The sequence below is a fragment of the Scyliorhinus torazame genome, chromosome 27, assembly GCF_047496885.1.
Source record: "Scyliorhinus torazame isolate Kashiwa2021f chromosome 27, sScyTor2.1, whole genome shotgun sequence".
Lineage (NCBI taxonomy): Eukaryota > Metazoa > Chordata > Chondrichthyes > Carcharhiniformes > Scyliorhinidae > Scyliorhinus > Scyliorhinus torazame.
Genome location: NC_092733.1, coordinates 6,872,746 through 6,890,769, shown reverse-complemented (window position 1 = coordinate 6,890,769; position 18,024 = coordinate 6,872,746). Strand labels below are relative to the sequence as shown.

At 46.1% G+C, this 18,024-nt stretch overlaps 1 protein-coding gene across 1 annotated transcript in view; it reads left to right on the top strand.

Annotated features, from left to right (window-relative positions):
* Nucleotides 1-15,613, top strand: part of dnmt1 (DNA (cytosine-5-)-methyltransferase 1) — a 52,625-nt gene extending 37,012 nt beyond the window's left edge. Inside the window, exons 23-34 of the mRNA XM_072490870.1 lie at nucleotides 1,641-1,833; nucleotides 3,453-3,543; nucleotides 4,060-4,194; nucleotides 5,022-5,304; nucleotides 5,836-5,977; nucleotides 7,172-7,338; nucleotides 8,126-8,303; nucleotides 8,761-8,956; nucleotides 10,498-10,661; nucleotides 11,098-11,214; nucleotides 14,893-14,980; nucleotides 15,251-15,613. Coding sequence (XP_072346971.1) covers nucleotides 1,641-1,833; nucleotides 3,453-3,543; nucleotides 4,060-4,194; nucleotides 5,022-5,304; nucleotides 5,836-5,977; nucleotides 7,172-7,338; nucleotides 8,126-8,303; nucleotides 8,761-8,956; nucleotides 10,498-10,661; nucleotides 11,098-11,214; nucleotides 14,893-14,980; nucleotides 15,251-15,288 — 1,792 coding nt within the window. The 3' untranslated portion in view covers nucleotides 15,289-15,613. The remainder of the gene's footprint in view (nucleotides 1-1,640; nucleotides 1,834-3,452; nucleotides 3,544-4,059; nucleotides 4,195-5,021; nucleotides 5,305-5,835; nucleotides 5,978-7,171; nucleotides 7,339-8,125; nucleotides 8,304-8,760; nucleotides 8,957-10,497; nucleotides 10,662-11,097; nucleotides 11,215-14,892; nucleotides 14,981-15,250) is intronic.
* Nucleotides 15,614-18,024: the final 2,411 nt, after the last annotated feature.

The following is an 18,024-nucleotide window of genomic DNA, read 5'->3' as shown; positions in this document are numbered from 1 at the left end:
TGCCCAGCCTTGACACGTGTTAACTGTCTCATTTTAGTATTGAGTTCTTGTTCGTTCATCGGTTGCTAAACAATCTATAATAATCTTGATGTGGCACTACAGAGTTTGGTTTAGATTTGAGCCCTCTAGTTAATCCTGTTGTTCGGGCACATCATTTAGGCAAACCTTCCCTGTTTTATGGGGTATGTACATGTCACAAGATGATCTTGTAAGAGATGGTTAGATGTTTACACTTGTCCAGATGCAGACTGTTTGTTTGCCCAAGCACAGGAACATGGGAATAGACTTTAACAAACCCAATACAGTATCACTATCTCTCTCTCTCTCTCTCTCTCTCTCTCTCTCTCTCTCTCTCTCTCTCTCTCTTTCCCCCCCCCCCCCCCCAACCCATCCCTCGTTCTCTCGCGCACGCCCTCTTTCTCCTGTTTGGATGAGGGTGAGAGACTGCCTCTATATGGGGCCCTCATTGGGTACCAGGCCTGAGCAAGAGCCTGAGAGAGAGGGACTAACAACTGGATGAAACATCTACTGTTTAACTAACCTCTTGCTTGTAAAAGCATCTCTAAATGTGTGCGCATAGACACCTAACCTGCATCTTTTCTTCCCTCTCTCTCTCTCCTCTCTTCTTTCCCCCCCCCCCCCCCCCCCCCCCACCCCACCCCACCACACACACACACATACATTGGGGTGCCTCTCTCATGCCTGTGCTCAAAAATCAATCTTTAATATACTTAATTCCAAATATTCGCAACGCCCTGAATTGTGAAATGTCTCCTCGTCCCAGTCCTAAATGGCTGACCTCTTACTCTGAGACTAAAGCCCCCCCCCCCCCCGCCTCCCAAGTTGTAGCTTCTCCGGCCAGACTCTGTTTACGTGTTTAGGACTTGTGTTGGCAAAGCAGAATCCGTTGTTTATATAGTAAGAGTCTGAACAGCAGATTGAAACAAACAAGTAGTTAATCAGTTTTAATGGTGTTGATTGTGGGGAAAATATTAATTCAGACACACTACTCTTCCAATAGTGCCTTGGGATCTGCAGGCTCTGCCTGAACAGATAATTTGAGCCTTTGGATTAGATGGCTATACTGCCCTAGACTGTCGGCCTAGATTGTTCTCTGAATTATGTGGTCAGTGCTACCAAGTAATCCAAGCTGACACTCTTAATCTCCAGAAATTAATTTATGACTAAATGCATTGTTGATGATGATCTTTATTGTCACAAGTAGGCTTACATTAACACTGCAATGAGCCGCAGGTGGCGCAGTGGTTAGCAATGGAACTGCGGCGCTGTGGACCAGGGTTTGAATCCCGGCCCTGAGTCACTGTCCGTGTGGTGTTTGCACATTCTCCCCGTGTCTGCGTGGGTCTCACCCCCACAACCCAAAGATGTGCAGGGTAGGTGGATCGGTCACGCTAAATTGCCCCTTAATTGGAAAAAAATAATAATAATTGGGTACTCTTTTAAAAAAAAAAAAAAAAAAAAAAAATGTTTGAAACACTGCAATGAAGTTACTGTGAAAAGCCAGAGATCTGCTTGATGTCCTGGGTTGGGCACGGTTTCCATTTTGCGATACTTGGAGCGCTCGAGATGTGCTTTTTTTTTTTTCCTGCTGTCGCTGATTTGGGAATTGTTTCCTCCAGGGCCGAGAACACACACAAGGGCCTTAAAGCCAGTTACCACACTGATATCAACCTGTTGTACTGGAGTGACGAGGAAGTGATCGTGGACTTCAAAGATGTTCAGGGACGCTGCACCGTGGAGTATGGGGAAGATCTCACCGTGTCCATTCCAGACTATTCTGCTGGAGGAACTGACAGATTCTATTTCCTGGAGGTTAGACCGTTATAAACCGTCGGGTTATAGCGATTTTAATTTATTTCCAAATGGATATGAATTGGGATCTCTGCCACCTGTTCCATTTTTAACTGTGAACTAACTGGTCGTCTTGTGGTTGAAAGTGATGTTGGAATGCACGTTGATGGGGGTCACAATGACTTAGTAACATGCTCATAAACATTGTTTCCTTCTCAATGAGCTTAGTTCTCAGTGTTCCAGACAAATATTACTTCTGCCCCCAGCTGACTTTAAGGTGGGAAGTTAAACCGGGCCCCATCTGCTTTCTCAGGTGGTTGTATGAGGCCCCGTGGTACTATTTGCTGAAGATCAGGGAGGTTCTCCGTGTTTTATCCATAAGACATAGGAACAGAATTAGGCCACTCGGCCCATCGAGTCTTCTCCGCCATTCAATCATGGCTGATATTTTTCTCATCCCCATTCTCCTGCCTTCTCCCCATAACCGCTGGTCTCCTTATTAATCAAGAACCTATCTATCTCTGTCTTAAAGACACTCAATGATTTGGCCTCCACAGACTTTTGCGGCAAAGAGTTCCACAGATTCACCACCCTCTGGCTGAAGAAATTCCTTCTCATCTCTGTTTTAAAGGATCGTCCCTTCAGTCTGAGGCTGTGGCCTCGGGTTCTAGTTTTTCCTACAAGTGGAAACATCCTCTTCACGTCCACTCTATCCAGGCCTCGCAGTATTCTGTGAGTTTCAATAAGATCCCCCTCATCCTTCTAAACTCCCAATGAATACAGACCCAGAGTCCTCAACCGTTCCTCATACAACAAGTTCTTCATTCCAGGGATCATTCTTGTGAAACTCCTCTGGGCCAGCACGTCTTTCTTTGGATAGGAGGCAGCACGGTAGCACAGTGCTTCACCGCTCCAGGGTCCCAGGTTCGATTCCCAGCTTGGGTCACTGTCTGTGCGGTATCTGCACGTTTCCCCCGTGTGTGCGTGGGTTTTCTCCGGGTGCTCCGGTTTCCACAAACAGTCCAAAGATGTGACGGTTAGGTGGATTGGCCATGCTAAATTGCCCATAGTGTCCAAAATTGCCTTTAGTCCAAAAACAAAAGTTAGTTTGGGTTACGAGGATAGGTAGGGTGCTCTTTTTCCAAGGACTGTTGCAGACTTGGTGGGCTGAATGGCCTCCTTCTGCACTAAATTCTATGAAAATGTTTTGTAAAAAGAATGGTTGTTAATTTAATTGCTCCCCTGTGTGCAAATTGGCTGCTGTGTTTCCCACATTACAACAGTGACTGTGTTTCAGAAATACTTGCATGTAAAGTGCTTTGGTGCATTTTTGAGAGCAAGAAGTGCATGAAATGCAAGTCTTTCTTGACACATCCCCAAAAGTCTCTTTCCAATAGAGAGTGCAGATCACCAAAGGTGCTGAGACAGGGCACCTCATCGGATCAGGGAAACTGGCTATCGTGACCCCACTAATGGTCTGGTTCAGTTTGCTCATTTAGCACTGACTTCGTGTGGGGGGGGGGGGGGGGGGGGGGCGTTCAAAGCCTGGGCATTCCGAGTTTGTGTGGCACACAAAACATTTTATATTTGCGTGGAAGCTTTGTTAAGATCCCTAAACCGTCTCTCTCTTTAATTCTCAGGCCTACAATGCAAAGTTAAAAAGCTATGAGGATCCGCCAAATCGTGCCCGCAGCTCAGGAAACAAAGGCAAAGGGAAAGGGAAGGGCAAAGGTAAATGGTGTTTGGAAGTTGCTGGTCATTGTGACGTTACTAAATAGCAGCAGACACTCTTTACAAGTTTGCCCAGTGGCCGCAGTGGTGAAGGCAGCATATGACAGATCGGAGAGTCCAGTTTTGGTCCTCAGTCTGTGCTGATAATCTCGTCAGATTTAAAATTTTGCAAGGGGCAATCAAACACTCGGTTGATTTTTGTGCCACTCCTGGCTCAAGTCATCTGCTCCTTACAGGTGTCCTGTTATAAATGTGATGAAACACCATCTGTGATGCCTCCATGAAGCTTTTAATAGTTTTGTGGTCGAACAGCCCGACAATACTTGTGGTGTAAGCTCCGTGTGCAAAGTCACTTGGTCAATAAAATAATTCTAGTAAAAGTAAATGGATTTAAGAGGAAAGTCTTATTCTAGTACAGATTGGAATGCATTTTGAAAGCAAGGTTGGTTGAGACGTTATTTCGGGTTTAGCGAGGGAGTGTTTTGTAGCTTTTTTATGCTTCTTGTTTGCTTGCAGGAAAAGGAAAGGGGAAACCTACAGCTGAGCCTGAGCAAACTGAGCCAGCGACTGCAGAGGACAGATTGGAGAAACTGCGGAGCCTCGATGTTTTCTCAGGTTGTGGGGGTTTATCCGAGGGATTCCACCAGGCAGGTTAGTTTACAGGCGGAAAGATACTATTATACTCCAGATAATATTCTGTTTCACCTGTCAAAGTGGAAAACTTTAGGCTTATCCACATTATGCTGCATCTGCCAGAGATTTGCTCATTCGCTCAACTTGTCTAAACCCTGTCTTAACATCCTCCTCGCCACTCGCATTCCCACCAAGTTTTGTGTCAAATATTACATTTGGTGCCCTGATCCAAATCATTGATATATATTCTGAATAGCTGGGGCCCAAGCACTGCGTACACCAGTGTCCAGTGCTCCTCCAGTTCTGGCTGTACGGCCCATGTACTCCCTGTGACTCGCCCTGCCTGCAATCCATCTTTTCAATTGAGTTTCTGTGCCAGCTGCATTTTCATCTTGGCACGTCTGATTATTTGAAAGAGCATTTGTAATGGATTCAGCGTCTGGGAGGGCTTTTCAAGTTTAAATTGCAAAACAGTAGCTTTTTTTTTTTGAACTTTGCATAGAAATAAATAAATGCCTTCAGACAATTGGGTTCTAAAGTTGTTTATACCAAAGGGATTTTTAAATGCATTACTTAAATAGAATTCACTTAATTTAGCAAAGGTAGCTTACTACCACCGTAATGTCACTGATTACAATGTGTTACTATATTTCAGAATTCAGTGATGTTTTTTATCTGGTACACATGATGGCTGTAATACTCAGAGTAAATTGCACATTTGTGGGGTGGAAGACTGGAATGTGGGACTAAGTTGAAAGCTTTCACAGAGTCGCCATCGGCGCGATGGGCCATATGGAGGCCGGGTGTGCTGTAAGATTCTAACTGATAACCCTCCTCTCCCACAGGTATTTCAGAGACTCTGTGGGCTATTGAGATGTGGGACCCAGCAGCCCAGGCATTCCGCTTGAACAACCCTGGCGCTACAGTGTTCACCGAGGACTGCAACGTTCTCCTGAAACTTGTCATGGCTGGGGAGAAGACCAATTCCCTTGGGCAGAAGCTGCCCCAGAAGGGTGACGTGGAGTTGCTGTGTGGCGGACCCCCGTGCCAAGGCTTTAGCGGAATGAATCGCTTCAATTCACGCACTTACTCCAAGTTCAAGAACTCCCTTGTTGTCTCTTATCTCAGGTCAGTGGAGAGGTTGCTGAAATCTAGCTGCTTCTCTCTGGTAGCACTGGATGAGGTCATCTGTTTTGTCGACTGACTTGACTATTCCGTAAACGTTCCGTCATTTGGCATTGTGGCACAGGAATCTTGGAGTCTTGTTTGGATTTTATAGACAGCAACAAGTTGTTGCAAAGGGGGAGGGGGTGAAGTATCTGATGGAAAAAGGAGCGGAATCTCCTTGATCAGTGACTCGGAGGACAATCTGTTCCTCCTCCAGCTTCAATGACTGGAGCACTCACTGAGTTTTAATTGATCTCGGTTGAACACGGGGGGGGTTTGAGTGTAGAATATGTCCTTTCAGAAATTCACACTGGCTGTTTCCTTATCTCGATCCTCAGCATTCTACCTTTCTGTCTTTGACTACAGGGGCTTTGGAAATGGCAATGGGAAAAAGTTCTCTTTTTGTTATTATATGCCTGTATGATTGATTGGACTGGCTGCGCCCGGGTATCTTGTGCACAATTTTCAGTTCTGTATTTCTGTACCTTGCAGCTATTGTGACTATTACCGACCCAGGTTTTTCCTCTTGGAGAATGTGAGGAACTTTGTCTCGTTCAAGCGCTCCATGGTTCTGAAGCTGACCCTTCGGTGTCTTGTGCGAATGGGTTATCAGTGCACGTTTGGTGTGTTACAGGTGAGCTGATGCTATTCTGGATGTGCTGTATATAGTCGCCAGCAGAATGCATTTTGTCAAGAGGTTGTCTGTTCCTGGGGTTGTACAATTGGTCGTTCTGTTAGCTGCATGCTCAGCTGAGAGGGTCGGCATAGCTGTTCTTCAGACACCACTGGGCAATGATCACCCTTTTTTAAATTCTGAAATTCTCCACAAGCTAGACACTGACAATCAAGCAGGACCTAGAATTTGTGTTTTCTTGATGAAATGAAATGAAAATCGCTTATTGTCACAAGTAGGTTTCAAATGAAGTTACTGTGAAAGCCCCTAGTCGCCACATTCCGCCGCCTGTTCGGGGAGGCTAGTACGGGAATTGAACCGTCTGCTGGCCTGCCTTGGTCTGCTTTCAAAGCCAGCTATTTAGCCCTGTGCTAAACCTGCCACTGATGGTAAACGGCCTTTGAATAGAATTACTAATTAATCCAAAGTATTTCCAGAGATATGCAGGTTAGGTGGATAGGCCATGCTTAATTGCCCCTTAGTGTCCAAAGGTTGAGTCAGGTGAGGGAGTGGGCCTGGGTAGGGTGCTCTTGCAGAGAGTCGGTGCAGACTCGATGGGCCGAATGGCCGCCTCCTGCACTGTAGGAATTTTATGTATTGATGCACTGCTGAAATGTTTGTCTGTGCAATTAGTTATTGTGCTTTGTTCCTCCTCCCCTCTTCTGGAAGTCTTGACACTTTAAGATGTTGCTCCCAAGAGCCAGGAGCGCCTATAGGTCCAGACGGTACCAGTCGCTTGCTCGCCTATGGTGACAGGTAGTTCAGCCACAATTACCAGACCTCCACCTTTCCAATGGGAGCCATTAAATAGAAATTGGAAACAGGAACTCTTGACAGACTTCTCCCCACTCCTGGAAAGCAGTGATCCGTTGTTATCACTGCCCTGGCTGGAATTGGGCACGTAGACTCATTAGTATTATGTCTGTATGTCTGGGGGCTACGTTTCCCTGTTCACTTGCTTTACTGTTATACAGCAGTGCAACTGATCTGGAACATTACCATGGATTTAGCCCCAGTTCAGTCAATACGATGGGTGAGTAGAGGCCGGGACTGCTGGAAGAGTTTGAAGTAACGGTTTAAAGTGGTTCTCTTGCACCTCTCTGGAATCAGATTGTCATCTCCCTTTCTGAATTTAATCCGTTTTGTTATTCTCAGGCTGGTCAGTATGGAGTGGCCCAGACCCGCCGGCGAGCTATCGTTCTGGCCTCAGCTCCTGGGGAGAAGCTGCCACTTTTCCCAGAACCTTTACACGTCTTTGCGCCAAGAGCCTGCCAACTCAGTGTTGCTGTGGATGATAAGAAGTTTGTTAGCAATATCACCAGGTAAAATACTGCTGCACAGGGTGTTCACTTTCTCTCGCCCTGTGTTCCTCTTCCTCCTGAAGGCATGGACCCGTAGCTCGGTTTATTAATAATTCACCCAAATGACCATTTTCACAAGACGCGACGGTAACCGGCAGTGGGCTATTCAGCCGCCATTGGCGTCGCCGGCAGATTGGAATCTATCCGTACACGTTTTCGGCAGGATTGACTTGAGAACAGGGGGTTGACTAATTCCCTTTCTCCTCCTCCACACCTGGACTACTGAAGCCAGTTCTTGCTGCCCAGCCAAGATCAGTTAATTCAACACGGGCCACTTGTTTGTGAGCCTCAACTAATCTCTGCAGAAATTAAAGTGCAATGTTGTGCCTGCATAATACTTCCAACGATTCATAACAAAAACAGTCTGTCCACGAACATCATGTGATTTACTTTTGTCTTTCCACCCCACAAGGGAAGCAAATTGACCTTTTTAAAAAGTAAAATAGCACACTAATTCTCTCGTTTTTATTTCTATGCTGGTGTTTACGTCACATAGCACCCACTGTGTTAACTGATACTTAACGTGACTCCATGTTCCTTGACTGAAGCCAACTAACAAGCCACTGGCTGTGGTGGTTGAATCTGGGACTCCTCTAGTTGGCATCCCTCTGTGTTATACTGGGTGGGTGCAGTTACTAACTGAGCTATATGGAATTCTTTCGAACTTGTAGATAATATGAAATTATGTTTGAGGGATGACCTTTTTAAAAAAAAAAAAATATATATATATAAATTAAATCTTCCAAAGGACGAAGTCTGCTCCGTACAGAACCATCACTGTCAGGGATACCATGTCTGATCTTCCTGAAATCCGCAATGGAGCCGCTGCACTGGAAATCTCGTACAATGGTGAACCGCAGTCCTGGTTCCAGCGCCAGATCCGGGGCACTCAGTACCAGCCCATTCTACGGGATCACATCTGCAAGGTAGGGCCGCTTTCACAATTAACGGAATGGCACAGCAGGCTCAAGGGGCTGAATGGCCCTACTTATGTTTATATGGGAGGAGTTAACACCAGCTGAAGAAGCAGCAATCATTGGATCCTGTGTATTTGATCTGCAAATGATGCTGACCAATCCAGTTTTCCAATTCACCCAGTTTGGGATCTCTCATTCATGGGCTTCATTGCTTTCCTTGACAGATTGTTCCACGGACGCTTATTATTCTTTCAATTAGCAAATTAATTGGGCTACTGTTTTTAACGCCAAGTTATGGTTTATTCGGTTAATTCCTGTCATTTAATATTTTATGTAACGGAGGTTCTACTGTCCCCTAACCCCCTTACAGCTTTTCTAGGCTCTAAAGTTGTGCATCTTCTCTTTCCTCAGAACCATAGCCCTTCGATTATCCCATTTATCTCTTTCTTTCTTTCTCTCTCTGCAGGATATGAGTGCCTTAGTGGCAGGCCGAATGCGACATATCCCCCTTGCTCCAGGGTCAGACTGGCGTGATCTTCCCAATATTGAGGTGCGCCTCTCGGATGGCACCACTACTAAAAAGCTGCGGTACACACACCATGACAAAAAGAACGGGCACAGTGGTGCTGGCGCTCTGCGTGGAGTGTGTTCTTGTGCAGAAGGTGAGTGGAGGATGACAGAATTTACCTCGTAAGGAAATAATCTGTCTGTCGGATGACAGAATTTACCTCGTAAGGAAATTGTGTGTGTGCGTGTATGCGTGTGCGTGTACGTGTGTGCGTGTGGTGTGTGGGTGTGTGTGCGCGTGTGTGTGTGGGTGTGTGTACTAAATGGTACACTTCAAAGAGGGCGTAGCTACAGGGGGAGCTGAGTTCACATGCACATAACTCTGAAGGTGGTGGACGATTTGATGAAGCTGTTCAGAAAGCACACTGGATTCTTGGCGGGGGGTGGGGTGGATTTCAATTTTAATGCTACAGGTTATAACAGGTGGGGTAAGCAATTAAGACGCTGAAAGTAACGTTTGCCGTGGGATTTATTCTCATGATTTCATAACTGCCATTCTTACTGGCATGCAGATTTAAATTTGAAGAAGTGTCGATTTCTCCAAGTTCCCTTCTGCAAAAATATGGTAGGGTTTGAAACTTTCCATTTGGTTAGCCCGTTGACCCACTGTCGCCTGTTGCTGAACTTATCGTTTGTTATCAGAGGGTTTTAAAATAATCTTCAAGAACTTATCGTAATTTGTGTGTAAAGTACTTTGTATTGCATGGCACAGTGGGTTGCACTGCTGCCTCACGGCGCCGAGGACCCGGGTTCAATCTCTGCTCTGGGTCACGGTCTATGTGGAGTTTGCACATTCTACCCGTGTCTGCGTGGATCATAGAATCATAGAATTTACAGTGCAGAAAAAGGCCATTTGGCCCATCGAGTCTGCACCGGCTCTTGGAAAGAGCACCCTACCCAAGGTCAACACCTCCACCCTATCCCCATAACCCAGTAACCCCACCCAACACTAAGGGCAATTTTGGACACTTTACCTAACCTGCACATCTTTGGACCATGGGAGTAAACCGGAGCACCCGGAGGAAACCCACGCACACACGGGGAGAACGTGCAGACTCCGCACAGACAGTGACCCAAGCCGGGAATCGAACCTGGGACCCTGGAACTGTGAAGCAATTGTGCTAACCACAATGCTACCGTCTCGCCCCACAACCCAAAGATGTGCAGGGCAGGTGGATTGGCCACGCTAAATTGCCCCTTTATTGGAAAACAAATAATTGGGTACTCGGAAATTTATTTTAAAAAAGAAAAAACAATTACTGTGTGTTAGGTTTGTCCTTTTGCCTCCTGCGCGTTGTCCTCCCCTTTACAAAGATTTTTTTTTTGGTTAAATTTAGAGTACCCAATTCATTTTTTCCAATTAAGAGGCAATTTAGCATGGCCAATCCATCTAGCCTACACATCTTTGGGTTGTGGGGGCGAAACCCACGCAAACACAGGAAGAATGTGCAAACTCCACACGGACAGTGACCCAGAGCCGGGATTGAACCTGTGACCTCGGCGCCGTGAGGCTCAGGGCTAACCCACTGCGCCACCGTGCTGCCCCTCTTTTTTTTTTTTTTACAAAGATTAGACAACACACACCACATGGAATTACGAGAGCAAGACCAACTTGAACTTATGTTTTGCTTTGCAGGTAAACAATGTGAGCCAGCTGACCGACAGTTCAACACGCTCATCCCTTGGTGCCTACCCCACACTGGAAACAGGCACAATCACTGGGCCGGCCTGTATGGCAGGCTGGAATGGGATGGATTTTTCAGTACAACTGTTACCAATCCTGAACCTATGGGGAAACAGGTAAATCGAGGTTTCTGCCTGAACCCCGCATGCAACCATTTAATTTGCATTGAAATCTCTGGTTCATACCATTTTTATGTCTTAAAATTAACGTATTGAACTCCTTTGGCTGAGTGGGTAAAGGCAGCTCCTGGTGGTACATGCTGACCAACTGGCCTCTGCTTTCAGCTGCAGTTGAATTTCTGGGAAAGAGAATATTTAGTCTCAGCTCCTCCGTGTTGACTTCCTCCTGCTGCAGAGCGCACGCGTGCTTGATAAGGAATGTGCTCAGCTTTGGTGCTGTTTGTTCTAATAACCTCCTAGCATAGGCTAGCCCCTGGAGCGCAGCAGAGAAACCATTTCTCAGGGTGTTGGGATGGAGAGGAGGAAGGGAAGTTTGAAGTGACAACAGCCAAATAATATTCTTGACTGAATCTGATTGTTTTCTGTGTTCTAGGGCCGAGTCCTACATCCCGAGCAGCATCGTGTTGTGAGTGTGCGAGAGTGCGCTCGCTCCCAGGGATTCCCAGATACATACAGGTTATTTGGGAATGTTTTGGATAAGCACAGACAGGTGCGTATTGCTGATTCTCCCCCCTCTCAGGGATGAAAAATGATTGCTGGATAGATTGGATAATTAAGTGCTGCAGCCTCCGCCTGCAGAACAGCTCCTTGTGCAGCAATTACCCTATTCAGGCAGCTTAGCCTCGCGCTGAAAGATTGTGCTGCACTGACAGCTGCTTAATTTCTGGTACATAATCCCACCGGGCCTTTTGCGTATTGTACTATTGGCAGGAGATGAGCAGCAATATCAAAATTTGCTGCGGTCCTGGAACAAAACTGAAGCTTTCTCTACTTCTTGCCAGCATGCTTGACTTGATCGGGAGAACGATCTGGTCATTGGCAGAGGTTTAGGAGTAAGATGAAGAGAAAATGCTAGATAAATTCAGCCGGTTTGGCAGCTTCTGTGGAGAGAAACGGAGTTAACGTTTCGGATCTAAATAACCGGGTCATTGAGATTCAACATTAACTCTGTTTCTATCCAGACGCTGCCAGACCTGCTGAGTTTATCCAGCACTTCTGCTATTTCAGATTACCAGCATCCGCAGTATTTGCTTTTATTAGGAGTAAGATGTCTTGGTAAGAGTTGTTGGCGACAGCCTGCCTCCTGCCAGTGGGCAGCACAGCCGTGGCAGCAGATACCAATAGAACATAGAACAATACAGCGCAGTACAGGCCCTTCGGCCCACGATGTTGCACCAAAACAAAAGCCATCTAACCTACACTATGCCATTATCATCCATATGTTTATCCAATAAACTTTTAAATGCCCTCAATGTTGGCGAGTTCACTACTGTAGCAGGTAGGGCATTCCACGGCCTCACTACTCTTTGCGTAAAGAACCTACCTCTGACCTCTGTCCTATATCTATTACCCCTCAGTTTAAAGTTATGTCCCCTCGTGCCAGCCATTTCCATCTGCGGGAGAAGGCTCTCACTGTCCACCCTATCCAACCCCCTGATCATTTTGTATGCCTCTATTAAGTCTCCTCTTAACCTTCTTCTCTCCAACGAAAACAACCTCAAGTCCATCAGCCTTTCCTCATAAGATTTTCCCTCCATACCAGGCAACATCCTGGTAAATCTCCTCTGCACCCGCTCCAAAGCCTCCACGTCCTTCCTATAATGCGGTGATCAGAACTGTACGCAATACTCCAAATGCGGCCGTACCAGAGTTCTGTACAGCTGCAACATGACCTCCCGACTCCGGAACTCAATCCCTCTACCAATAAAGGCCAACACTCCATAGGCCTTCTTCACAACCCGATCAACCTGGGTGGCAACTTTCAGGGATCTATGTACATGGACACCTAGATCCCTCTGCTCATCCACACTTTCAAGAACTTTACCATTAGCCAAATATTCCGCATTCCTGTTATTCCTTCCAAAGTGAATCACCTCACACTTCTCTACATTAAACGCCATTTGCCACCTCTCAGCCCAGCTCTGCAGCTCATCTATATCCCTCTGTAACCTGCTACATCCTTCCACACTATCGACAACACCACCGACTTTAGTATCGTCTGCAAATTTACTCACCCACCCTTCTGCGCCTTCCTCTAGGTCATTGATAAAAATGACAAACAGCAACGGCCCCAGAACAGATCCTTGTGGTACTCCACTTGTGACTGTACTCCATTCTGAACATTTCCCATCAACCACCACCCTCTGTCTTCTTTCAGCTAGCCAATTTCTGATCCACATCTCTAAATCACCCTCAATCCCCAGCCTCCGTATTTTCTGCAATAGCCTACCGTGGGGAACCTTATCAAACACTTTGCTGAAATCCATATACACCACATCAACTGCTCTACCCTCATCTACCTGTTCAGTCACCTTCTCAAAGAACTCAATAAGGTTTGTGAGGCATGACCTACCCTTCACAAAGCCATGCTGACTATCCCTGATCATATTATTCCTATCTAGATGATTATAAATCTTGTCTCTTATAATCCCCTCCAAGACTTTACCCACTACAGACGTGAGGCTCACCGGTCTATAGTTGCCGGGGTTGTCTCTGCTCCCCTTTTTGAACAAAGGGACCACATTTGCTGTCCTCCAGTCCTCTGGCACTATTCCTGTAGCCAACGATGACATAAAAATCAAAGCCAAAGGTCCAGCAATCTCTTCCCTGGCCTCCCAGAGAATCCTAGGATAAATCCCATCAGGTCCCGGGGACTTATCTATTTTCAGCCTGTCCAGAATTGCCAACACCTCTTCCCTACGTACCTCAATGCCATCTATTCTATTAGCCTGGGGCTCCACATTATCTTTTTCCTGAGTGAATACTGACGAAAAATATTCATTTAGTATCTCGCCTATCTCTTCAGACTCCACACACAATTTCCCATCCCTGTTCTTGACTGGTCCTACTCTTTCCCTAGTCATTCGCTTATTCCTGACATACCTATAGAAAGCTTTTGGGTTTTCCTTGATCCTTCCTGCCAAATACTTCTCATGTCCCCTCCTTGCTCGTCTTAGCTCTCTCTTTAGATCCTTCCTCGCTACCTTGTAACTATCCATCGCCCCAACCGAAACTTCACACCTCATCTTCACATAGGCCTCCTTCTTCCTCTTAACAAGAGATTCCACTTCCTTGGTAAACCACGGTTCCCTCGCTCGACGCCTTCCTCCCTGCCTGACCGGTACATACTTATCAAGAACACGCAGTAGCTGATCCTTGAACAAGCCCCACTTATCCAGTGTGCCCAACACTTGCAGCCTACTTCTCCACCTTATCCCCCCCAAGTCACGTCTAATGGCATCATAATTGCCCTTCCCCCAGCTATAACTCTTGCCCTGCGGTGTATACTTATCCCTTTCCATCATTAACGTAAACGTCACCGAATTGTGGTCACTGTCCCCAAAGTGCTCTCCTACCTCCAAATCCAACACCTGGCCTGGTTCATTACCCAAAACCAAATCCAACGTGGCCTCGCCTCTTGTTGGCCTGTCAACATATTGTGTCAGGAAACCCTCCTGCACACACTGTACAAAAAACGACCCATCTATTGTACTCGAACTATATCCACCACATTCTGTGTGGTGGAGGAGGTTTTATATCCAAGGTAGTCACATGAACCATGTTGCTCATCTATATTCTTACCCAAAACAATTTTGTCCCAATGCAAGCCCACTCCCCCACTTGGCCATCTGTCATTTGCTTTTGTTATCCTATTGACACATTTTGCTGTCCCACCTTTATGCCGTCAGCACCTTCCGCAGTCCTCAACGCTTCCTCCTGTCTTGTGCCCTGCACACCTTCGTTGCAATTTCTCCTATCTCCCACCTATCCTGCTCCACCCCCTCTTATACAATATATACGTCCATCACGTTTCTCCCTTTGTTAGCTCTGAAGAGTCACATGGACTTGAAATAGTTTCTGAGGGGTGCACAAAATTTTGAAATGTCTAATTTTATTGGACTGTATTGAAGCTCCTCTGAATGCAGCATGATCGGTGTAGAAACCCTGAATATTATTGCACTTTCTGCAAAAAGGTTTCTCTCCACAGATGCTGCCAGACCTGTTGGTTTTCTCTCTTCCCCCCCCCCCCCGCCCAAGATTTCCAGCAGCCACAGTATTTTACTTCTGTTATGTGCTCACCTCCTGAAACTACAGCGTTTATTGCTAAATTGTGAGACAAATTTACAAGTCTTGTACCAATTCATTTTTATTTTTTTTAAACACCCAGGTTGGCAATGCAGTACCACCTCCTCTGGCTAAAGCTATTGGCCTGGAATTCAAACTGTGTTTGGTTGAGAAGAAAAAGAACACAGCAGGTAAAAAGTGGCTTGAAATATCCAACGCTACCATTTTATTCAATATTGTAGCCAGCTTTCACAGCGTTGCGATCTTGTAACCTGAACCTCCTTTGGTGCAAAGTAAAGGATAGAGTGGAGTTTTTGGGAGGGAGGTACCAAACCAGTACCCAGAGCTGGTCTTCGTGTGTTAAAGGATGGCTGGGGGCGGGGTATGTGAGGAAAGGGGTAAATGGGTTAAAATTTACCGTCCACAATGGTTGTTCTTAATCACTCTTTGTTTTCTAACAGAACCAATCAAAGCAGAGACCATGGACACTACCGACTGATCTCCCTTGAGCTTGATGCTCCCAAGGAACCTTCGCACTAGATTGAAGGCAGAAATATTCCTGTGAATATTCAGTGAAACAATGTCTTTTTTAACTGGCTGGCATGGAGTTGCCGATGAAGATGTAACATTGTTTTTTTTAGTTAATGAACATTTTTCTCTATTTGTGCAGTGCTGCCATGCATTGTGGATTTTAACCTGGTTTTAAAATGCACAGTATTTGAATAATTGCCCACTTTCTGCAGTGGTGATTCATATGTTTAATGAACTTGTAGTTTTTATATGTTGTAATATTTCTTCCAATAAATACCTTTTATTAAGTGGAATGCTCGTGTCCCCACTATTTGTTTATATTGTGGCACGCACTGCTTCCATAGCGACACAAACCCTGGTTCGAGTCTGATGGGGGATGGGGGGTGGGGGGGGGGGGGGTTCCTCCAACAGTCCAGCAGTTAGGTGGGGTTATGGGGAGAGTAGGTCTGGGTGGGGTGCTCTTTCAGAGGGTTGGTACAGACTCGATGGCCTCCTGCACGGTCGGGATTCTATGTTGATACTTGGTGAGATGTTGTGCTTCCTTTAATTTATTGGTCTGATGGCTGGGAAGCACTAGAGTCCCATCCCTAAATCTCTCCCCTTATCATTTGCTTGTGTTTGCTACCCCTCCTGCGAAACCCTTTGGACCGTTTACTGTTAAAGACACTTAAACTTGGGCAGCGTGGTTAGCACTGCTGACTTACAGCACTGAGGACCCAGGTTCAATTCCAGGCGTGTCTCTTTCTCTTTCCCTCCCCAAAAAGATATGCATGTTAGGTAGATTGACCACACTACATTTTCCCATAATGTGGGGGGGGAAAAGAGAGAGACTTAAAACTTGTATGGTGGCAGTGTCTTGAGTGGAGTCTGCACGCTCTCAAAACAACAAAGAACAAAGAAATGTACAGCACAGGAACAGGCCCTTCGGCCCTCCAAGCCTGTGCCGACCATGCTGCCCGACTAAACTACAATCTTCTACACTTCCTGGGTCCGTATCCCTCTATTCCCATCCTATTCATGTATTTGTCAAGATGCCCCTTAAATGTCACTATCGTCCCTGCTTCCACCACCACCTCCGGTAGCGAGTTCCAGGCACCCACTACCCTCTGCGTAAAAAAACTTGCCTCGTACATCTACTCTAAACCTTGCCCCTCTCACCTTAAACCTATGCCCCCTAGTAATTGACCCCTCTACCCTGGGGAAAAGCCTCTGACTATCCACTCTTGTCTATGCCCCTCATAATTTTATATACCTCTATCAGGTCTCCCCTCAACCTCCTTCGTTCCAGTGAGAACAAACCGAGTTTATTCAATCGCTCCTCATAGCTAATGCCCTCCATACCAGGCAACATTCTGGTAAATCTCTTCTGCACCCTCTCTAAAGCCTCCACATTCTTCTGGTAGTGTGGCGACCAGAATTGAACACTATACTCCAAGTGTGGCCTAACTAAGGTTCTATACAGCTGCAACATGACTTGCCAATTCTTATACTCAATGCCCCGGCCAATGAAGGCAAGCATGCCGTATGCCTTCTTGACTACCTTCTCCACCTGTGTTGCCCCTTTCAATGACCTGTGGACCTGTACTCCTAGATCTCTTTGACTTTCAATACTCTTGAGGGTTCTACCATTCACTGTATATTCCCTACCTGCATTAGACCTTCCAAAATGCATTACCTCACATTTGTCCGGATTAAACTCCATCTGCCATCTCTCCGCCCAAGTCTCCAGACAATCTAAATCCTGCTGTATCCTCCGACAGTCCTCATCGCTATCCGCAATTCCACCAACCTTTGTGTCGTCTGCAAACTTACTAATCAGACCAGTTACATTTTCCTCCAAATCATTTATATATACTACAAAGAGCAAAGGTCCCAGCACTGATCCCTGTGGAACACCACTGGTCACAGCCCTCCAATTAGAAAAGCATCCCTCCATTGCTACTTTCTGCCTTCTATGGCCTAGCCAGTTTACCCCTGATCCCGTGTGACTTCACCTTTTGTACTAGTCTACCATGAGGGACCTTGTCAAAGGCCTTACTGAAGTCCATATAGACAACATCTACTGCCCTACCTGCATCAATCATCTTAGTGACCTCCTCGAAAAACTCTTATCAAGTTAGTGAGACACGACCTCCCCTTCACAAAACCGTGCTGCCTCTCACTAATACGTCCATTTGCTTCCAAATGGGAGTAGATCCTGTCTCGAAGAATTCTCTCCAGTAATTTCCCTACCACTGAAGTAAGGCTCACCGGCCTGTAGTTCCCGGGATTATCCTTGCTACCCTTCTTAAACAGAGGAACAACATTGGCTATTCTCCAGTCCTCCGGGACATCCCCTGAAGACAGCGAGGATCCAAAGATTTCTGTCAAGGCCTCAGCAATTTCCTCTCCAGCCTCCTTCAGTATTCTGGGGTAGATCCCATCAGGCCCTGGGGACTTATCTACCTTAATATTTTTTAAGACACCCAACACCTCGTCTTTTTGGATCACAATGTGACCCAGGCTATCTACACCCCCTTCTCCAGACTCAACATCTACCAATTCCTTCTCTTTGGTGAATACTGATGCAAAGTATTAATTTAGTACCTCGCCCATTTCCTCTGGCTCCACACAGATTCCCTTGCCTATCCTTCAGTGGGCCAACCCTTTCCCTGGCTACCCTCTTGCTTTTTATGTACGTGTAAAAAGCCTTGGGATTTTCCTT